Source organism: Oncorhynchus mykiss, chromosome 19 (genome assembly GCF_057628025.1).
Source record: "Oncorhynchus mykiss isolate SJ-2025 chromosome 19, ASM5762802v1, whole genome shotgun sequence".
NCBI lineage: Eukaryota > Metazoa > Chordata > Actinopteri > Salmoniformes > Salmonidae > Oncorhynchus > Oncorhynchus mykiss.
In genome coordinates, this window is record NC_143040.1 from 61,899,407 (window position 1) to 61,923,306 (window position 23,900).

At 41.7% G+C, this 23,900-nt stretch overlaps 1 protein-coding gene across 1 annotated transcript in view; it reads left to right on the forward strand.

Annotated features, from left to right (window-relative positions):
- The window catches only part of LOC110498110 (disintegrin and metalloproteinase domain-containing protein 17), a 33,371-nt gene that overhangs the window by 2,986 nt on the left and 6,485 nt on the right, over positions 1-23,900 (forward strand). Inside the window, exons 2-18 of the mRNA XM_021574703.3 lie at positions 1,471-1,603; positions 2,384-2,517; positions 2,640-2,728; positions 3,949-4,117; positions 7,532-7,662; positions 13,693-13,779; positions 14,172-14,297; positions 14,568-14,712; positions 14,849-14,940; positions 15,384-15,536; positions 15,651-15,850; positions 16,696-16,799; positions 17,015-17,149; positions 19,756-19,886; positions 20,117-20,195; positions 20,313-20,401; positions 20,675-20,716. Coding sequence (XP_021430378.2) covers positions 1,471-1,603; positions 2,384-2,517; positions 2,640-2,728; positions 3,949-4,117; positions 7,532-7,662; positions 13,693-13,779; positions 14,172-14,297; positions 14,568-14,712; positions 14,849-14,940; positions 15,384-15,536; positions 15,651-15,850; positions 16,696-16,799; positions 17,015-17,149; positions 19,756-19,886; positions 20,117-20,195; positions 20,313-20,401; positions 20,675-20,716 — 2,039 coding nt within the window. The remainder of the gene's footprint in view (positions 1-1,470; positions 1,604-2,383; positions 2,518-2,639; positions 2,729-3,948; positions 4,118-7,531; positions 7,663-13,692; positions 13,780-14,171; positions 14,298-14,567; positions 14,713-14,848; positions 14,941-15,383; positions 15,537-15,650; positions 15,851-16,695; positions 16,800-17,014; positions 17,150-19,755; positions 19,887-20,116; positions 20,196-20,312; positions 20,402-20,674; positions 20,717-23,900) is intronic.

Consider the following 23,900-nt stretch of genomic DNA (forward strand, 5'->3'; position numbering starts at 1 on the left):
CTCTGTAGTGCCTTGCGGACGTAGGCCGAGCAGTTGCCATACCAGTCAGTGATGCAACCTGTCAGGTTGGAAAAGCAGCCAACAAGTGCTCAGCATATGTGGGAACTCCTTCAAGACTATTGGAAAAGCATTCCAGGTGAAGCTGTTTGAGAGAATGCCAAGTGTGTGCAAAGCTGTCATCAAAGTAAAGGGTGGCTACTTTGAAGAATGTCAAATATAAAATATATTTTGATTTATTCAACACTTTTTTTTTTTTTTTTTGGTTACTACATGATTCCATATATGTTATTTCATAGTTTGTACAATAATAATGATGACAATGTAGAAATAGTAAAAATTAACAAAAACCCTTGAATGAGTAGGTGTGTCCAAAGATCAAAACTATGAAATAACACACATGGAATCAATGAGTAACCAAAAAAGTGTTAAATAAATCAAAATATATTTGAGATTTTTCAAAGTAGCCACCATTTGCCTTGATGACAGCTTTGCACACTTGGCATTCTCTCAACCAGCTTCACCTGGAATACTTTTCCAACAGTCTTGACGGAGTTTCCAAATATGCTGAGCAATTGTTGGCTGCTTTTCCTTCACTCTGCGGTCCAACCAATCCCAAACTATCTAAATTGGGTTGAGGTCGGGTGATTGTGGAGGTCAGGTCATCTGATGCAACACTCCATCACTCTCCTCCTTGGTCAAATAGTTCTTACACAGCCTGGAGGTGTGTTGGGTCATTGTCCTGTTGAAAAACAAATGATAGTCCCACAAAGGAACTTTTAACAAGGCACAACTGTTAATTGAAACGCATTTCAGGTGACTACCTTATGAAGCTGGTTGAGAGACTGCAAAGAGTGTGCAAATGTAACTGTATAGCTTCCGTCCCTCTCCTCACCCCTACCTGGGCTCAGACCAGGGACCCTCTGCACACATCGACAACAACCACACTCGAAGCATCGTTACCTATCGCGCAGAGCAAAGGGAACAACTACTTCAAGGTCTCAGAGCGAGTGACGTCACCGATTGAAATGCTATTAGCCGTCACCCCGCTAACAAGCTAGCCATTTCACATCGGTTACACAAAGGGTGGCAACTTTTGAATAATCTCAAATATAATATATTTTTATTTGTTTAACAAGTTTTTTGATTAATATATGATTCCATATATGTTATTTCATAGTTTTGATGTATTCACGATCATTCTACAATGTTGAAAATAGTAAAAAAGAAAAAAAAAACCTTGAATGAGTAGGTGTGTCCAAACTTTTTTCTGGTACTGATATAGAGATAACATGCCATTTAGCAGATGCTTTTATGCAAAGCGACATACAGTCATGCATGCATAAGTTTTATGTACAAGTGGTCCCGGAAATTGAACCTACTATCCTACCGTTGCAAGCGCCACGCTCTACCAACTGAGCTACATAGGACTGGCCCTCTCACTCTCCTCATATGACTCTTCCCTTATTCCAGAGGCTCTGAGATCATTGCTGTCTGACTTTGAGGTGCTGCCCGTGTCCGGCCTCCAGCAGCACTCACTCAGGAAGAGGGACGTCCACACAGAGTCCCAGCTGGAGCGCATTGTCAGCTTCAGTGCCCTCAAGAGGTAGGTGGCACAAAGTCTCTAGGCTACACACGATTTTAAGGTATTCTTCTCAATACTCACACACACACACACACACACACATGCACACAGAAATGGAAGCACACACACAAACAGGGTAGCCTAGTGGTTAGAGAGTTGGACTAGTAAACTAAATGTTTGCAAGTTCAAATCCCTGAGCTGACAAGGTACAAATCTGTCGTTCTGCCCCTGAACAGGCAGTTAACTCACTGTTCCTAGGCCGTCATTGAAAATAAGAAATTGTTCTTAACTGACTTGCCTAGTTAAATAAAGGTTAAAAAAAATATGGGACTTCTACATCGTAAGCTAAGAGCGTCTGCTAAATGACTAAAATGTAAGGGAAAAACAGCTAATACTCCATTATACTCAATGAGGTGCTTCCACCCACTCGTGTAACATTCAAAAGCAAGCAAAACAAGTTGATGTTCAATGGTTTCATATCATTCTGATGCCGCCCAGTGCTTAGGAAAGATCATATGATGTTAGGGGTTGGAGAAATAGACTATCACTGTCTCAATTATCTGTAACTTTTCTCAGAGGTTCTAGTCCTCCCTGCTAAGTCCTACTCCTATGTGTTTTTACATTGTTACTGGAATGGCTTTTTATCATTGCCATGGCCTAATGACTAGAGTGCATGGATTTTCAGTGCAATTGAAACAGACCATTTGCAAAGTTAAAATGTTATCTGTACCCTCAATAAACCAGAATATGTACATTCCTCATGTTTCTATCCATCAAACTGTAATAGATTTTTTTCCGCAGACATTTTAAGCTTTACTTGACAACTAACACAGACTTGTTCACTGAGGACTTCAAAGCTGTGTTTGTAGATAAGCAAGGGAAGGAAGACCGCTATGATGTTCAGCTGCAGAACTACTTTACCGGACATCTTGTAGGTGAGTCTGGAGGGTATTTGTTTTGTTGGTTTTATATGGAATGTTTTGTGTGTGTGCTTCCATTTCTGTGTGTGTGAGAGAGTGAGTACTGAGAAGAATACCTTAAAATCGTGTGTGTGTAGGCGAGGAGCACTCCCGTGTTCAGGCACACATAGACGGGGACGAGTTCTCGGCCCACATCCTGACAGAGGAGACAGAGTACAACATAGAGGTAAATCTCAAAACAGGAGCATTGCTTTAAAGTTTTTAAAGCAGGGGTTGGAACTGGTTCAGGGAACAGAACAGAGAAACGGAAAATTGTATTTTTCAAGGAACTGAAACGGAACCTGGAACGAGAGTGATCCATACTGTTCCGGAATGGAACCATTATTTTAAAAGCATGGGAACCGGTTAATAATGTTATTTTACATTCCAGGCATTTTTTGTTTTGTCCCACATAAAAAAAGCAACAAAGTTCCTATGCAAAGCTCTTTCACTCAAAAGTGTATTCCAGTGTCCACCTGCAAGCTGAAAATCTTTGCCAATGTCTGTGTGTTTAGGCTACCTGCCCTTCCCCCCTCCAAAACAGTCTACTGTACTGACATTGCAACCGTCATTTAGAAGATAGGAGAGATATTTTTTAAATAGCTAGAGAATAATGGGTTAACTTGTTTAACACTATTTAAGGATACTATAGGCCAGTTATCACGTTTCACGTTGGATTTATTAACTACAAAAAGGTAAGACGTGTTTTTTAAATTCTGGTGCCGCTCTGCACATACAAGCTTTTTAGCCAGCTAGCTCACGCTTGTTAGCGAGCTAGCTCCAAGGACATTCAAAGTTCCTCCACAGAAGCCGCCCCTCCTAGGTATAATTCTGTGGACCTAATTCAGATAACGCATGTCATAAGATGCCCAGCACTTCAATCCTACTCCTCAACCCTCTCTCCCCACCCGGAAAATGGCATACATTGGCTACACGCATGTCCATCACGCATGTAAACAACTAGCTTGCCTGCTCTATCCGCACTGATTGGTGAAGTAATATAATGAGCTAAATGTAAAAAAACGGTTGACTTCACAGGTTTAAAAAGGAAGTCAAAGGAACGATATAAACCAGTACTTTTTGAGATCCAACCGGTTCAGAACTTTATTTTGCTGGTAGGAACAGTGGAACGGGAAAGAAAGTGGTTCTGTTCAGAATGAAACAATTGGAAAATAATTCCGGTTCCAACCCCTTGGTTTAAATTAGGCCAGAAAAAGTGTCTTAAAACAGTTGCTGGGAAAAAGAGATAAAACTATCAGCTAAATAAACCAGCGCTAGCCTTTGTTTTGGTAGAATACTTTATCTAACCAATCCTACTTCTCCTACTCCTTCATCCTCTCTCGCTCTCTCTTTCTTTTTCTCTCTCTTATTCCTCTCTCTCCATCCCCCTCTTCCCTCTCTCCTCAGCCCCTTTGGAGGTTCACCGAGGTGCCCCCCGATGGCCGTCTGTTGGTATATCGCTCTGAGGACATCCGGAACCTCAGTCGCCTGGCCTCGCCCAAAGTGTGTGGATACATCCACGCTGGGGCCCAGGACCTGCTACCAGAGGCCGCCAGAGGTGGAGAGGCACGGGAGGGTATGGAGTGTGTGTGTGTTCGACAGTATAGGCCTATATACAGAGTAGGAGACACCCCATTTATGCATGTTTCATACGCATAGACCGAGTGCTTGTGTGTGTGGTGTGCAAAAGTGTGTAGGAGTCAAACATTAGAAGCTACCTTATACAACCTTAGTGTGAGGAGGTAGGGAAAGGAGGAAGATGATTCCTTGAGGAGAAGAGGTAGTAGGTAGGTGGGCGCCCAATCTATCTTGTCCCCACACAGCCTCACAATGAATAAAAACCCTTTAATGTTAAACCCTATGTTCCATAGGCTGGCAACAGGGTGTTATATAAAGCTCTGATTCCTTTGTGCTGCCTGTAAAATGTAAAGTTCATTAGAATGACAATGACCTGGGGGAAATCTGAAGGCACTCAAGACAATGTCCTCTTCAAAAAAACTGTGTGGAAAATGAGGTGAATGATCTCCACAGAAGCATTAGAATTCATGAGAGCTGTTGTATGTAATACACGGAGGGGAAGCCATAGTGAGTACACCCACATGCTGTGGTTCTCTACAGAAGAATCTGAGGTCTTGTGGAGGGAAGGAGAGCACATGATTGACTTGTCTTTGTGGGGGGGCTGTTGACTGTGATGTGTAGCCTAAGACACACTACGTATGATACACCAGGCCCACTCCAAATGGATGTAATCGGAAGGGAATTAACATAGTTAGTTTGAATTGACACATGCTGTACAGTGTGGCTTCTGAGCTGAGCAGAAGCTATTATTCTACAGATGGAATAACCTGTGCATTTCAAATAAGGATTAATAAAAATGTTTATTCCGAAAGTAGTGCTTTGCTATTTTGTTTACAGATTCTTGTAATGATGAATCCTACAAGCCACACAGCCAGTCTTCCTCCTCATAGAATAAGTGGTGTTGATTCATTTGACTAAACACAACTTTGGAAATCTGACAGTTCTGAAAATGACTCTATAGTAAAGAATTCATCAGCTGGGCCTATATCTTACATTTTTAATTTTACTCTTCTGAACAAATAGTGTCAAGAAAAAGTATGTGAACCCTTTGGAATTACCTGGATCTCTGCATATATTGGTCATACAATTTGATATGATCTTCATCTAAGTCACAACAAAAGACTAACAGTCTGCTTAAACTAGTAACACAAACTATTTGACGTTTTTCTTGTTTTTATTGAACACACCGTATAAACAGTGTAGGTTGGAAAAAGTATGTGAAACCTTGGATTTAATAACTGGTTGACCCTCCTTTGGCAGCAATAAACTCAACCAAATGTTTTCTGTAGTTGCGGATCAGACCTGTACAATGGTCAGGAGGAATTTTGGTCCATTCATCTTTACAAAACTGTTTCAGTTCAGCAATATTCTTAGGATGTCTGGTGTGAACCACTCTCGAGGTCATGCCACCGCATTTTAAATTGAGGTCAGGACTCAATTCTGTTGTTGATTTACTTCTGTTTTGGGTCATTGTCCTGTTGCATCACCCAACTTCTGTTGAGCATCAATTGGCGGACAGACAGCCAAATATTCTCCTGCAAAATGTCTTGATAAACTTGGGAATACATTTTTCCGTCGACAATAGCAAGCTGTCCAGGCCCTGAGATAGCAAAGCAGCCCCAAACCATGATGCTCCCTCCACCATACTTTACAGTTGGGATGAGGTTTTTATGTTGGTGTGCTGTACCTTTTTTGTTTCTCCACGTGTTTTGTGTTCCTTCCAAACAATTAAACAAAAGTTTAATCTGTCTACAGAATATTTTGCCAGAAGCTCTGTGGAAAATCCAGGTGCTCTTTTGCGAACTTCAGATGTGCAGCAATGGTTTTTTTGACAGCAGTGGCTTCTTCCCTGGTGTCCTCCCATGAACACCATTCTTGTTTAGTGTTTTACATATTGTAGACTCGTCAGAGATGTTAGCATGTTTCAGAGATTTCTGTAAGTCTTTAGCTGAGTCTCGAGGATTCTTCTTAACCTTATTTAGCATTCTGCACTGTGCTCTTGCAGTCATCTTTACAGGACGGCCACTCCTAAGGAGAGTAGCAACAGTGCTGAACTTTCTCCATTTATAGACAATTTGTCTTACCATGGACTGATGGACATCAATGCTTTTAGAGATACTTTTGTAACTATTGGTCAATTTATTCAACAGATGGTCAGGTCTATATAATTGTCAAACTTATATATTGGTAGTAGAAAGGAAACACAGACTCTGTTTAAGTATTAAAATGATCTTTTAGTAATACAATTGTAGGCAGAAGTTGGTACAGAGTACAGTATATGATAGCTCTCCCCAGGTTCTGCAAAGTGTCTTAAGACATCCTGTAACTCATATAGCCTCTCCCAGTCCTCCTTGTGTTAGTTTCCTTGGCAACAACATTTTAATAAATCTAACCTTCCCCTGACAGCAGCAACCATCTGGTAAGCAATTAAAAGCTCAGAATTGGGTTGCCTGAAACTTGACCTTTCATCACAAGAATGGAGGCATAACAAAGTGAACGAGTCCAAGCATCTTCTGACAGGTGACTGTTTTCATCAGGCCTGCGGCAGCCTTGTGTTCTCGGGAAGCCAGTCATATTCTCAGAACCTCAGCCAGGTGGGGCCCAGACAGGAGGAGTATGAATGTAGGCGGTTTCCGCCTTCTGATAGTGTCTGAAGGGCACAACACTCAAAACAGGTGTTAACACACACACACACACACACACACACACACAGGTCTCCTTGAAGAGGCCTTACAGTTTATCATAACACAATTTATTAACCTTTTTAAAGGTGTTAGGCCTTGGTTTAACCCCTTCATAACAATTTCCAGATTTATGCAAGTCAACTAAAATTATTCTGAGATCTCTTTTGTTCGAGGCATGGTTCACATCAGGCAATGCTTCTTGTGACTAGCAAACTCCATTTTATTTTTTTTATACATTTTATTTTTTAGTAGGGCAGGGTAGCTCTAACCAACATCTCCAATCTCGTCTCATTGATTGGACTCCAGGTTAGCTGTCTCCTGTCTCCAATTAGCTTTTGGAAAAGTCGTTAGCCTAGGGGTTCATATACTTTTTCCAACCTACACTGTGAATGTTTAAATGATGTATTCAATATAGACAAGAAAAATACAATAATTTCTGTGTTATTAGTTTAAGCACACTGTGTTTATCTATTGTTGTGACTTAGATGAAGATCAAATCAAATTTCTTTGACTAATTTATTCAGAAATCCAGGTAATTCCAAAGGGTTCACATACATTTTCATGCCACTGTATAGTATACTGCATGAAATCAGTTCATAGGCAAACGGAATGTGAATACAAGGGCACCGAACAGTTGGAACTTAAGTGCTGGCCTCATTCACTCATTCTCCCAGCTGTGACTTCTTACAGTGTTTCTCTCCTCCTCTCCTTCCTTCCTCCCATCATAGATTCCCTCCACAGAGAGAAGAGAGTGACCCACAACCACAAGAAGAACACCTGTCCTCTAGCCCTGGTGGCCGACTACCGCTTCTTCAAACACATGGGCCGCGGAGAGGAGAGCATTACACTCAACTACCTGGTGAGAGTCCCAAACTAATCTCAGATACCCAGATCTAAAATCTTGCATTATTGTGTCGGATGTTCGATTTTTAAGTTCTCCGGGGCGACGTGTTAGAAAGGATACTAACGAGACTAGCGAAGTATTTACCCCTCTAAAGGGAAACTTGCAGCCAGTTTCTAGGCAAGTCTATGGGCCAAATGTCCTTTCCTCTTCCGAAATTTGAAAGATGCGAGTACCTGTTACATCGTGATTTGTCTAAATGATCAGTGCCCAAAAAAATCTGCATTCCACGAAATTAGTCCCTTTTGGGTGGAGTAATTTGATGGGAAAAAAAGTTTTATTTCACCTAATTTTAACATTCTGTCATGATGAGAACAAAGTAATAAAAAACAGTTATTCCCATCTCAAGAGGTTAAATAAAAAAATTACTATAGTAAGTGCCTATTATGTACCAAATAAAGATTTAATATTGCAGATTGTGGGTTCTATCAATGTAATTGTTTTGTATAATTTCTAATCCCCTTTTTATTTATTTATACTTCCCCCCTACCATCCCTACCCTGATTATAGTAAACTAAGGGACAACAATACTTCATGTACACATTATACAGTGGGGCAAAAAAGTATTTAGTCAGCCACCAATTGTGCAAGTTCTCCCACTTAAAAAGATGAGAGAGGACTGTAATTTTCATTATAGGTACACTTCAACTATGACAGACAAAGGACAACAGAAACAAAATTGTAGACCTGCACCAGACTGGGAAGACTGAATCTGCAATAGGTAAGCAGCTTGGTTTGAAGAAATCAACTGTGGGAGCAATTATCAGGAAATGGAAGACATACAAGACCACTGATAATCTCCCTCGATCTGGGGCTCCACGCAAGATCTCACTCCGTGGGGTCAAAGTGATCACAAGAACTGTGAGCAAAAATCCCAGAACCACACAGGGGGACCTAGTGAATGACCTGCAGAGAGCTGGGACCAAAGTAACAAAGCCTACCATCAGTAACACACTACGCAGCCAGGGACTCAAATCCTGCAGTGCCAGAGGTGTCCCCCTGCTTAAGCCAGTACATGTCCAGGCCCGTCTGAAGTTTGCTAGAGAGCATTTGGATGATCCAGAAGAAGATTGGGAGAACGTCATATGGTCAGATGAAACCAAAATATAACTTTTTGGCAAAAACTCAACTCATCGTGTTTGGAGGACAAAGAATGCTGAGTTGCATCCAAAGAACACCATACCTACTGTGAAGCATGGGGGTGGAAACATCATGCTTTGGGGCTGTTTTTCTGCAAAGGGACCAGGACGACTGATCCGTGTAAAGGAAAGAATGAATGGGGCCATGTATCGTGAGATTTTGAGTGAAAACCTCCTTCCATCAGCAAGGGCATTGAAGATGAAACGTGGCTGGGTCTTTCAGCATGACAATGACCCCAAACACACCGCCCGGGCAACAAAGGAGTGGCTTCGCTAGAAGCATTTCAAGGTCCTGGAGTGGCCTAGCCAGTCTCCAGATCTCAACCCCATAGAAAATCTTTGGAGGGAGTTGAAAGACCGTGTTGCCCAGCAACAGCCCCAAAACATCACTGCTCTAGAGGAGATCTGCATGGAGGAATGGGCCAAAATATCAGCAACAGTGTGTGAAAACCTTGTGAAGACTTACAGAAAACGTTTGACCTCTGTCATTGCCAACAAAGGGTATATAACAAAGTGTTGAGATAAACTTTTGTTATTGACCAAATACTTATTTTCCACCATCATTTGCAAATAAATTCATAAAAAATCCTACAATGTGATCTTCTGGATTTTTTCCCCCTCATTTTGTCTGTCATAGTTGAGGTGTGCCTATGATGAAAATTACAGGCCTCTCATCTTTTTAAGTGGGATAACTTGCACAATTGGTGGCTGACTAAATACTTTTTTGCCCCACTGTATGTAGTTAAATAATTATACATATTCCTATTTTCCTCTTTTTTCAAGTGCTGGATTTTCACCCACAGCGGCCAATCCACCATTCATTGTGATCTTAACGCCAACCCTCCGGTGTCCACAGATTAATCCATATTTCACAGTATAACTCCAGCCCTCCCATGTCCACAGATTAACCCATCTTTCACAGTATAACTTCAGCCCTCCCATGTCCACAGATTAACCCATCTTTCACAGTAAAACTCCAATCCCCCCCATGTCCACAGATTAACCCATCTTTCCCAGTATAACGCCAACCCTCCGGTGTCCACAGATTAACCCATCTTTCACAGTATAACGCCATTTAGCAATTTCCTTGTGCGATACATCCCTCCATTTTACTGTGATGTCTTACGAGGCTCCTGAACCTCCCTATTTGTAACATTTCTACCGATTATTGCTTTAAAAATAAATACTTTACGCAACACTAAGGATATTTCCCATTGACTGATCATGGTTTTTCAGATCCCCTAACAATATAGTTTGCAGGGTCATCTGAACCCTAATATATGACTTAACAACAATGTTGGGAACTCTTTCTTATTGGTCTATTAACTAAGTTATTGCCTAGTGATGTCACCAAAACAGGTTGACATTTCAGGCGTTCTCTTCAAACTGCTCTTAAACTAACAGGGCATTATCATAATTTTCAAAAAAGTCACAGTATTATTCCAACCTCATAGTGTGGAAATACAGCTGCACCATACAGGTTGCAAAATAGTTGGGAGGAGATTTTTTGATGTACCGATTCAATGGCACATGATTTATGAGCTGATACACAAAACGACGGCTGATTCAAAATTTTGTTTTTAATTTAAATTATTATACATAATTCTTGCAACCAATATAATGTACTTATACATACATACATACATACATACATACATACACAGTTGAAGTCGGAAGTTTACATACACCTTAGCCAAATACATTTAAACTGAGTTTTTCACTATTCCTGACATTTAATCTTAGTAAAAATTCCCTGTCTAAGGTCAGTTAGGATCACCACTTTTATTTTAGTAATGTGAAATGTCAGAATAATAATAGAGAGAATGATTTATTTCAGCTTTTATTTATTTCATCACATTCCCAGTGGGTCAGAAGTTTACATACACTCAATTAGTATTTGGTATGTATAAGCAGGAAATAGACGCCTAAGTATTGTTTCCCGCTAGTTTACTCCAATTAGGGAAGGGGTGGTAGTGTTAAGGGAAAATTCTAAAGAATAAAAATTATATTGGAAAAAATATATACTTAACAAAAATATAAACACAACATGTAAAGTGTAAAGTTGGTCCAAGATAATCCACATAATAGGTGTGGCATATCAAGAAGCTGATTTAAACAGCATGATCATTACAGGTGCACCTTGTGCTGGGGACAATAAAATGCCAACTCAAAATTGCAATTTTATCACACAATAAAATGCCACAGATGTCTCAAGTTTGAGGGAGCGTGCTTTTGGCATGCTGACTGGAGGAATGTCCACCAGAGCTGTTGCCAGATAAAATAGTTAATTTCTCTACCGTAAGCCGCCGTAAGTTGTTTTTGAGAATTTGCCAGTACATCCAACAGGCCCTTACAACTGCAGACCACGTGAATGGCGTTGTGTGGGTGAGTGGTTTTCTGGTGTCAACATATTGAACAGAGCGGTGGGGCTATGATATGGGCAGGCATAAGCTACGGAAAACGAACACAATTGCATTTTTTTGATGGCAATTTGAATGCACAAAGATACCGTGATGAGATCCTGAGCCCTATTTATTTATTTTTAAGTTATCTGTGACCAAAAGATGCATATCTGTATTCCCAGTTGTGGAATCCATAGATTTGGGCTTACTTAATTTATTTCAATTAGATTTTTAAGCCTTGAGACAATTGAGACATGGATTGTGTATGTGTGCTATTCAGAGGGTGAATGGGCAAGACAAAAGATTTAAGTGTCTTTTGAATGAGGTATGGTAGTAGGTGCCAGGCGCACCGGTTTGAGTGTGTCAAGAACTGCAACGCTGCTGGGGTTTTCGCGCTCAACAGTTTCCTGTGTGTCAAAAATGGTCCAACTATTCAAAGGACATCCAGACAACTTGACACAACTGTGGGAAGTATTAGAGTCAACATGGGCCAGCATCCCTGTTGAATGCTTTCAACACCTTGTACTGGCCATGTCCCTACGAATTGAGGATGTTTTGAGGGCAAAAGGGGGTGCAACTCAACATTAGGATGGTGTTCCTAATGTTTTGTACACTCGGGTGTATGGTAGGTAAATCTGAGGAGATCGAATAGGTTGAAGTCATGTGGTCAAATTTTCATCGAGCCTAAGGTGGAGCTATTAGCAATCTATCATTATGCCTCACAGGATGGCTCATTATAATGGCCGGAACCGCGCAAATGGAACAGCATCAAATACCTGGAAACCATGTTTGATGTACTTGATACCATTCCGCTCCTTACACGATACGAGCCTGTTCTCCCCAATTAAGGTGCCACCAACCTCCTGTGCCATACCTACTCAATGCTTTTAGACCAGGGGTTTCAAACTCATTCCATGGAAGGCTTAAACTGTGTTTGAATACCCATACTAACATACTGTATACTACGTACTTAATGAGTATATACTATTTGTTCATTTTAGTATACTGTAAATGAACAATATCCTTTCAGTTGAGTGTACTAGCGCTTTGTCTGCCTACCGGAAGTTGATGCTGTTGCTGTGGAACATCATGCTAGCTTGTTAGCATAACAAATTACTAGCTAGACATCTTACGACTTCATCAACCATATCCATTCAGAATGCACAACAACTATACGGCTAAGAATGTGAATAATCAAGTCAATAAACGTTGAGTAGTTAGATAGCATATAGTTAATACTGTATACTGGCAAGTTTGATTCATTAGTAGCCAACTAACTTTAAGTAGCTAGCTAACATACCGGTACATACAAGCAACTGCTGTAACTATGCGGTTCGTAAGCCTAGCGTAGCTAACATAAGGTGTAACGTAAGTTATTTGAAAAGTCAAATAACAATATTTTCTTAACATTTGTCATTCTTTAAAGCAATGAATTTGTACCCGCTCTTGTCGGTCTTCGGCTGCATATTTTCTTAAAATCTGAAAATGTTGTGACGCTACACTCATTTTCTGAGCAATTGCATTATTGGCCCTAAAAGCACAGAAATAGTGTCCACTGCTTGTATACTTTGTATTTTAGTACGACATGCAGGAACGTTTTTGGTATACTAACTATATCCATACTAAACTCGGCAGAAAAAGAAACGTCCCTTTTTCAGGACCCTGTCTTCCAAAGATAATTCATAAAAATCCAAATAACTTCACAGAACTTCATTTAACACTGTTTCCCATGCTTGTTCAATGAACCATAAACAATTAATGAACATGCACCTGTGGAACGGTCGTTAAGACATGAACAGCTTACAGACGGTAGGCAATTAAGGTCACAGTTATGAAAAGTTAGGACACTAAAGAGGCCTTTCTACTGACTCTGAAAAACACCAAAAGAAAGATGCCCAGGGTCCCTGCTCATCTGCGTGAACATACCTTAGGCATGCTGCGAGGAGGCATGAGGACTGCGGATGTGGCCAGGGAAATAAATTGCAATGTCCATACTGTGAGATGCCAAAGAGCGCTACACGGAGATGGGACGGACAGCTGATAATTCTCGCAGTGGCAGACCACGTGTAACAACACCTGCACAGGATCGGTTTCTTTTTTGCTGAGTTTATGACAAATAAGCATATTGCAGACTTAATTTACATCACAAATAGTATGCTTAGTGGGGTTAGTATGAGTATTCGAACACAGCTCTAGTGTCTTCTAGTTTTTGTTTTTTCCTTTCAATTAAGACTTAAACAAGCAGGTGAGAGGAGTTCTATACTAATTAGTGACCTTTAATTCATCAATCAAGTACAAGGGAGGAGTTTGAGACGTGTTTTAGACCTTCATGAAGTGCCTGAAAGTAAAGCCATGAGGTCCATTTGGAATTGTGTAGTGCTGCAACGAACCACTGTCCAGGAGCAGGCATCATCTGGGTTTGTGCTAATACTGTCTGTTTCCCCCAGATTGAGTTGATTGACAGAGTGGACGACATGTACAGGAACACAACCTGGGATGACGAGTTTACAGGATACGGTGTTCAGATCCAACAGGTGGGACTATTTGTTAGCTGTGTGTGTGAGTTGGTAGTAGTTGTAAGCAAATATTTGGCATGTTGTCATTTGGCGTTGTCATTTCCATGCCAATCATTCCATATCACTAGTGACACCATAGCTCAGTGTGTTATGTGTCAGTGCTGGGTTAAGAAATTAAGCTGAGCATAACTGTAGTACCCTAATTGGAAAAAGCATTTTTGGAGCAGACCGTGGAAGCTCTTTGTGTGGGAATGAATGGCAACACTGCGTCTACTACGAAACCACCGCCTGTGGCGGTCTATGATCCATATCTTCTCCAGACCATAATATCTTGTGCAGAGCATTATGGGGACTGTAGTACGTGCTGTAACCTTAATTGGGTTTAAGAAGTTGTAATGTCCTGGTTGTAGATCATCATCAACAAGGAGCCAACCAGAGCGCCGCTTGGCCAGGCTGGGCCGGACTGGACCCACTACAACATGAAGGGAAGCCCCATCCAAGGCAAGGAGGTGTGGGACGTCAAGAAACTGCTGGAAGTGAGACACTGCTACTGACTCTAATCTACTCAGATGCCATCACAGAGTGTAGCCTGTACAGTGTTCTGTTGTCTGTAGGTAGGGAATACATGAAGGCACATTTTTTGGGGGGTCACTGTATGAACTTTATGTTGTAGAATCTTCAATAACATTTACTTGAATGGGCCTAAACATGATTGACAACAAACACTCTCACTCTGGGGATACTTTTGGCTTGTAATGACTAGTATTTTCTTCTCATTCATTTTTCAATACCTCTTTTCTCTGCAGCAATTTAGCACGGACATAGCGGACAATGCTAGCACTGTGTGCCTTGCCCACCTGTTCACCTATCAGGACTTTGATGAGGGGACACTGGGCTTGGCTTACGTGGCCCCTTCTAAAGCCCAGGCTATGGGGGGCCTCTGCCCTAAACGTAAGGCGTAGCCTCTCACAGAGGTCCTCTCAATTCTGATAAAATAACTATGATTAGTGTTTTGATAATGGTGTGATAGACTAGAAATATAGGAGCAATCGCTTGAGAATCTGATTTCTTTTTTTGTTTTCTGCAGCTTTCTTTCCATCTAGTTCCGTTAAGAACCCCAGTTTCCTCAACACTGGTTTAACCAGCACTAAGAATTATGGCAAAACCATTCTAACCAAGGTAGGTTCCTCATTGAGTATCTGAATCCAGCCATGCTATTTCTATGGCTTCTGCAGCCTCTATCGAATAAACTAGAACCAGGACTGAACAACTCCCTGTACTGCATAATTCATGACATCTTTCTGGGTCATAGGTCATAGGTCAGATGATGGGCAGTACTCAGTCAAGATGATGGTTTGAGATGTTGTCTAATGACACATGGATAGAATAACCTGTGGGGCACATTGTGTTGGGTTATGGATTGAGTAGACAGCCGTATGCATCACTAATATTAATGACTTAGACCTTACAAGACCCTCTTCAAGTCACTGCTCCTCAGATATTCTACATGCTTTATATCCCAAAGATAATAGATATGTCATTTCTTTATTAATTGTTGCTTGTCAATATATGGTTTCCAAGCATTACGTTTTTTTTTTTCGTTTTTTTTCTCCCATCACCAGGAAGCAGATTTGGTGACAACCCATGAGCTGGGCCACAACTTTGGAGCTGAGCACGACCCTGACAGCATGCACTACTGCGCCCCTAGCGACGACCACGGGGGCAAGTTTGTCATGTACCCCATCGCTGTGAGCGGGGACCACTACAATAACAAGGTAATGCTCTTGTGTGCTTCAAATCTTCTGTCAAATGACTCGTATATGCTCACATGACATTTACCTTATATTCTTTCCTTCCTCCCTTCCTTTATATTTGTCTTCTCCCCACAGCGTTTCTCCAACTGCAGTAAGATCTCCATAGGGAAGACGCTGCGCCTCAAGGCTCCCATCTGCTTCAAGGAGAGGAACAGCAAGGTGTGTGGGAACTTGCGCGTTGAGGAAGGGGAGGAGTGCGACCCGGGCCTGCTGCACCTCAACGACGACCAGTGCTGCTCCGCCGACTGCAAGTTCAGGCCCGAGTCCCAGTGCAGGTAGAGACCCGCCACACACGGCCCAAAATGGTCACCTCTGAGTGCACTAATTCATATGGCAGGATGACATTTACAAAGGCTTCAGTGAATTCCTGCCTTTCTTTATTACTGGCTGACTTTATTGTCCCCTTGGGGAAATTTAGTTTGCAGTGTCATGTAGGAGTTACAACATGGTTACATACAGAATCATGTCAATTTCGTAATATACAGTAAAATAATAAAGTAAACTGACATTGCAGTTCTCTATTGTGTGTTTAAAGGCCCAGTGCTCTCAATAATGTGATTATTAGAATTTTTTCCCTCCTGTGTTTTATATACATTTTCACACTGGTTGGAATAATACTGTGAAAATGACCATGAAGCCATTTTAGTGTAAAAGCTGTTTGAAAAGACAGCCTGAAATTTCAGCCTCTTTTGGCAGTTTTTGCCTGCCTGGTGACACCACCAGGCGGTAAATTAGTTAATAGACCAATAAGAGAGAGTTCCAAACCACTCTGCCAATTACAGGTTGTTTTCAGTTTTCCCCTCCCCACTCAGACCACTCCCAGACAGTTCTAGCAACATTCTTGCTTGAGAAATTGCACTTTTCTAAGAAGCTATTTACATTCTTTACATTTAAAAAAAAAAAAATACCATTTGAATTGAAAATAATCACAGTAAAGTACTTTATTGTTACCCAGAAAGGATTTGATATTGAGATAAAAAAAATGGCTGCATTGAACATACTATCCAGTAACATTCCTCTCTATCATCACCATGCCAGTGCATTCACACTACTATGATGATTAGTGACATCCCCCACATGGAAACAAAAGTTATTGTGTTCTATGTCCGGGTACATCCAGTGACAGGAACAGTCCATGCTGTAAGAACTGCAAGTTTCAGCAGGCAGGCAAGCCGTGCCAGGAGCCAATCAACGCCACCTGTAAGGGCATGTCCCTCTGCACAGGTAAGCCTCCCCTACTGTTCATACACAGGATAGCCACTGCTAAACAGACCGATGTGATTTTATTTTTTATTGATCATTGATGCTTTGTAATACAGGGCTCCCTAGTAAAATATGTTGTTCTCAACGGGACTCACCCCTGTTTACTCACCCCTCCCTGAGGGAGAATCTCAATTTCTTTGATGTCCTCTCTCCCCGCCGCCTTCTCAAAACCTTAGGTAAGAGCAGTGAGTGCCCAAACCCAGACAACGCTCCGGACAATACCATCTGTGTGGACAGTGGGAGGTGCAGCGACGGGGAGTGCATGACCTTCTGTGAGGCTGTGCAGAACCTACAGCCCTGTGCTTGTAATGGTACAACCCTCTCACATACACCACTGTACAGTACCATTGTGTACTCATAGAGCCTCTCTATAGTTGTATTTCTATCTCTATGGATGGACCCAATATCTTTGCATTAAAGGTTTTGTTCTTTATTTGATTTGAGGCTTCAAGTTTAAATTAATGTTCGAAACGCAAAGCCTTAAATTTGATTTCTGCCAATATACTGTACAGTGCCTTCAGAAAGTATTCATACCCCTTGACTTATTCCACATTTTGTAGTGTTACAGACAGAATTAAAAATGGATTCAATTTATTTTTTCTCACCCACCCTCACACAATACCCCATAATGACAAAGTGAAAACATGTTTAAAGAAATGTCTGGACATTTGAGATTCTGGACACCCCTGAGTTAATACTTTATAGAAGCACCTTTAGCGGTGGTTACAGCTTTGAGTCATCTTGGGTATGTCTGCATCAGCTTTGAGTCGTCTTGGGTATGTCTGCATCAGCTTTGAGTCGTCTTGGGTATGTCTGCATCAGCTTTGAGTCGTCTTGGGTATGTCTGCATCAGCTTTGAGTCGTCTTGGGTATGTCTATCAGCTTTGCACATCTGGATTTGGGTCTTCTCTCCCATTTATTCTTGGCAGATTTTCTCAAGCACTGTTATGTTAGATGGAGAGTGGCAGTGAACAGCAATCTTCAAGTCTTTCCACATATTTTCAAGTCTGGCCTTTGGCTGTGCCTCTTAAGGACTTTCACATTCTTGTTCTGAAGCCATTCCAGCTTTGCTTTGGCTGTATGCTTGGGGTCAATGTCCTGTTGGAATGTAAATCTTTGCCACAGTTGAAGGTTGTTCTATCCTTACCAGTCTCCCAGTCTCTGCCACCGAAAAGCATTCCCATAGTATGATGCTGCCAGCACCATACTTCATGGTAGGGATGGTTTTAGACATGCGATGAGCAGCACCTGGCTTTGCATTCAGGCCAGAGAATTACATTTTTCAATCAGACCATTTTGCCTTGTGCTCTGAGTCTTTCACGTGACTTTTTTGCAAACTCCAGGCGTGCTGTCATGTGCTTCTTTTTTTAGGACTGGCTTCCGTCTGGCCGCTCTTCCAGATTGGTGGAGGGCTGGACAGACTGTTGTCCTTCTGGCAGGTTCTCCCATCTCAGTCAATGAACTCTGTAGTACTGTCAGTACTTGGGTTCTTGGTCACCTCCATGACCAAGGTTCTTCTTGCCCAGAGGCTCAGTTTGGTCAGATGGCCAGCTCTAATCAGTCTGGGTAGTTCCATATGTTTTACTTTCCCAATGATGGAGACCACTGTGCTCTTGGAAACTTTCAATGCTCTAGAAGTAGTTTCATACCCTTCCCCAGATATATGCCTCATCACAATTCTATCTCTGAGATTTAAGAACATGTAACGGCAGATTTCCTCCTCTTCGTCTGAAGAGGAGTAAGGATCGGACCAAGATGCGGCGTGTTAAGTGCTCATGACGATTTTAATAAGAAAAGCACTGAACACTATGAAATACAAAATCAATAAACTAATACGTGCCATAACCAAACCGAAACAGTACCGTGTGGCGACAAACACTGACACAGGAAACAAACACCCACAAACCAACAGTGAAACCCAGGCTACCTAAATATGGTTCTCAATCAGGTACAACGATCAACAGCTGCCTCTGATTGAGAACCATATCAGGCCAAACACAGAAATAGGCGGGAGGATCTGGCGGCGCCGGACAGGCGGGAGACCCTGTAGGCAGAAATAGGAGAGACAGCCTGGTGCGGGGGGCTGCCACCGGAGGGCTGGTACGTGGAGGTGGCACTGGATAGACCGGACCGTGCAGGCGCACTGGAGCTCTTGAGCACCGAGCCTGCCCAACCTTACCTGGTTGAATGCTCCCCGTAGCCCGACCGGGCTGTGCTGGCAAACCGGGGACACCATGCGTAAGGCTGGTGCCATGTATGCTGGCCCGAGGAGACACACTGGAGACCAGATGCGTAAAGCCGGCTACCTAAATATGGTTCTCAATCAGGGACAACGATCAACAGCTTCCTCTGATTGAGAACCATATCAGGCCAAACACAGAAATAGAAACACAAACAGACTGCCCACCCCAACTCACACCCTGACCATACTAAATAAAGACAAAACAAAGGAAATAAAGGTCAGAACGTGACAGAACAGTTCCTTGGACTTCTTCATGGTATAGTTTCTGCTCTGACACCTTGTATAGACAGGTGTTTCTTTCTAAATCATGTCCAAACAAATTAATTGGCCACAGGTGGACTCCTATCAAGTTGTAGTGACATTTCAAGGATGATCAAAGGAAATTGTATGCACCAGAGCTCAGTTTGTAGTGTTGTGAATACTTATGTAAATGAGATATTTCTGTATTTAATTTTCAATACATGTGCTAACATTTCATTATGGGGTATTGTGTGTAGATGGGTAAGGAACAAATTATCCATTTAATAAATGTTGAATTCAGGCGGTAACACAACAAAATGTGGAATAAGTCAAGGGATATTAAGGCACTGTAAAGGACATTTGGAGAAAGATACAGATAATAGTATAGCACCAGGTTGTCTTTGAACCTAAACTGACCTCCCTTTACTCTCCCAGAGCTGGTCAATTCGTGTAAGGTCTGCTGCCGGGACAAAAATGGCACCTGCACTCCCTTCGTCAAAAAGGACCAGAACTTCCTGTACCTGCGCAAGGGGAAACCCTGCACCGTGGGCTTCTGTGATGAGGGCGTGAGTGACTGACCTCTTCCATTAGCATTGACCATTCACCTCTACTCACACTGAATGGACTCTGCCTGTATTCAGAGTTTCAACACATTTCACGTCAATAAATACATTTTAAAATACATTTTTACACGAAGATAATGTTTTGAATAGATGGTATTGGTCCTACAGGGAGTACCACGTTCTATTTAAATTGGCTGAAAATTATGATATATTGATTTGTCTGTTTGTTTCAGGGCAAATGCATGAAGCAAGTCCAGGATGTGATCGAGAGGTTGTGGGATTTCATCGACAAGCTGGACATCAACACTTTCGGTGAGTTGGGATGCAATGTTGGCGTTAGACTAGCTTGGAGGTCCAGTTGGACTAGCTTGGAGTTTATTTGAAAGGCTGGTTGGAGTTTGTCTTTTTCTCTCTGTCTCCCTCTTGTAGGGAAGTTCCTGGCAGACAACATCGTGGCCTCCGTGGTGGTGTTCTCTCTGATTTTCTGGATCCCTCTCAGTATCCTGGTGCACTGTGTGGTGAGACACCTTTACTGAGCATGTCTGTCTTTACATGTTGTCCTCTGTTGCTCAATTGGTGGAGCATGGCGCTTGCAACGCCAGGATAGTGGGTTCGATTCCCAGGACCACTGATAAGTGAAATGTATGCACAGACGATACTAAGTCGTTTTGGATAAAAGGGTCTTCATATGTTGTATAATAATATTTGAAGCCCACCACATGGTTGATTTAAGACACATTAATGTCTGTTGCTGATACACTAATGGCATGCTTTCTGTTTCATTTCTGTAGGATAAAAATCTGGAGAAGGAGTATGAGAACACCAAGCCCAGCGTAAGTCTGTCATGTCATGACCAAAATTACTAAAATATAAACTTCCTCAGCGTAAGTCTCATGTCATGACTAAAACATGAACTTCCTCAGCGTAAGTCTCACGTCATGACTAAAACATGAACTTCCTCAGCGTAAGTCTCACGTCATGATAAAACATGAACTTCCTCAGCGTAAGTCTCACGTCATGACTAAAACATGAACTTCCTCAGCGTAAGTCTGTCACGTCATGATAAAACATGAACTTCCCCAGCGTAAGTCTCACGTCATGATAAAACATGAACTTCCTCAGCGTAAGTCTCACGTCATGACTAAAACATGAACTTCCTCAGCGTAAGTCTGTCACGTCATGATAAAACATGAACTTCCCCAGCGTAAGTCTCACGTCATGACTATGCCATGAACTTCCCCAACATAAGTCCTATGCCCTCCCATGTTCACCACTGTCCACATGTTCTAGGTTTGAACTTTGAAGTCGCACTCACTATAACCCGCTATCCCTTTTAGAGAAGTCAGACTACTACAGAGCATGTTGTCTTTTCTTGCCCAGGGACCCCTGTCCAGGCAAACCGGAGACCCAGGGACCATCATCATATGTTAACAAGGTCTTTGATTAGCAGGTCTTTTCAGATGAACGGCAAGGAGAAGTAATTAATAGATTTGGTAGATTTATTATTTTGACCTCCCCACATTAGAATTAGAAAAGTCATTGTAAACTAACAGCCTTTTTATGTAGATAGGTAACTGAAAACACATTTTCTCTAATAGCAGCCATTTAGCTGGTTAGTCAAAGGTCGGCCATGTGTTGGCAAGATGTTTTTAAGGACTACAGATTGCATGACAGAAATGTAAATGTAATTTCCGATTTGAGCCGACATATGCAGCGTTTACCGTGAATGCAGTCTAACGAAGGAACATTGCCTTTCAATCATGCTGTAAAGCTGAACTGGCGCGATACAGATTAAATAGAGTCGTAAGTCAAGAAAGCTCACCATAAGCCAAGGCATTTGCCTTGCCTAGTACACGTGGGTGCTTTTTCAAAGCCTATGTCAAACGCCAGTGAGTGTGTAATTTGCTCAATATTAGAAGTTGAGAAAGGAAGTTAACAGCATTAGAAAGAATATATTCTCCTCTTTTCTACAGTGCCTTCGGAAAGGATTCAGACGTCTTGACTTTTTCCACAATTTGTTACGTTACAGCCTTATTCTAAAATGGATTAAATCATTTTATTCCCTCATCGATTTACACACTAATGTCAAAGCACAAACATTTTAAACATTTTTTTTAATAAAAAATGGAAATATTAAATTTACATAAGTAATCAGACCCTTTACTCAGTACTTTATTGAAGCACCTTTGGCAGCGATTACAGCCTCGAGTCTTCTTGGGTATTTTTATTTATTTGATTTATTTCACCTTTATTTAACCAGGTCGGCCAGTTGAGAACAAGTTCTCATTTACAACTGCGACCTGGCCAAGATAAAGCAAAGAAGTGCGACACAAACAACAACACAGAGATACACATGGGATAAACAAACAAACAAGTCAATACCACAGTAGAAAAGTCTATATACAGTGTGCGCAAATTAAGTAAGATTAGGGGGGTAAGGCAATAAATAGGCCATAGTGGCGAACTAACACTACAAGATTGGCACACCTGTATTTGGGAAGTTTCTCCCATTCTTCTCTGCAGATCCTCTCAAGCTCTGTCAGGTTGGATGGGGAGTGTTGCTGCACAGCTATTTTCAGATCTCCAGAGATGTTCTATCCGGTTCCAGTCCGGGCTCTGGCTGGGCCACTCAAGGACATTCAGAGACTTGTCCCGAAGCCACTCCTGCATTGTCTTGGTTGTGTGCTTCGGCTTGTTGACCTGTTGGAAGGTGAACCTTCGCCCCAGTCTAAGAACCTGCTCCAGAGTGCTCAGGACTTCATTAAGGATCTCTCTGTACTTTTCTCCGTTCATCTTTGCCTCGATCCTGACTAGTTTCCTAGTCTTGGTTTCATCAGACCAGATAATCTTGTTTCTCATGGTCTGAGAGTCTTTACGTGCCTTTAGGCAAACTCCAAGCGGGCTGTCATGTGCCTTTTACTGAGGAAAACAAATATATCACTAGCCACTTTAAACAATGCTACTTGATATAATGTTTACATACCCTACATTACTCATCTCATATATGTATATACTGTACTCTATATCATCTGGGGAGGCAGGGTAGCCTAGTGGTTAGTGTTGGACTAGTAACCAGAAGGTTGCAAGTTCAAACCCCCGAGCTGACAAGGTACAAATCTGTCGTACAAATCTGTCTGAACAGGCAATTAACCCACTGTTCCTAGGCCGTCATTGAAAATAAGAATTTATTCTTAACTGACTAGCCTAGTAATACATGTATCACTAGCCACTTTAACTATGCCGCTTTGTTTATCCTACATTATTCATCTCATATACTGTACTCGATACCATCTACTGCATCTATATGCCGTTCTGTACCATCACTCATTCATATCTTTATTGTGTAGTAGTTTTGGAATTGTTAGATTACTCGTTGGTTATTACTGCATTGTAGGAACTAGAAGCACAAGCATTTCGCTACACTCGCATTAACATCTGCTAATGTGTATGTGACAAATACATTTGATTTGATTTGAGGAGTGGCTTCTGTCTGGCCTCTCTACCATAAAGGCCTGATTGGTGTAGTGCTGCAGAGATGGTTGTCCTTCTGGAAGGTTCTCTCATCTCCACAGAGGAATTCTGGTGCTCTGTCAAAGGGACCATCGGGTTCTTGATCACCTCCCTGACCAATAAAATTTTGTAAATAATTTTCACTGCATCAAGGATAATGTACACAAGACGTTTTGGCTTTACAGCTTTTTTCAGTTTGTAGGTAGAATTTCAAAATTAAAAACAGCATTTGTAAAGAACAACAGATGGGCAGCAGGTGCTTCTAATCAGGGTTGCCACTCATCTGCCAATCAGGGATGTGGCTTTTCTGGTCTACCTGTATACAAATTAGTCACTAAGAAATAAACACTTCTAGCGTATGGGAGCGGGCACAAAGGGCAACTCACAAATCGATCGCCCCAGGTGTCCGCTCACCTAAATACATCAGATTCATGAGAGCCCACCACACTTGGGAGCTAGGCCCACCCACATAAGGTCTTTATTACAGACAGAAATACTCCTCAGTTT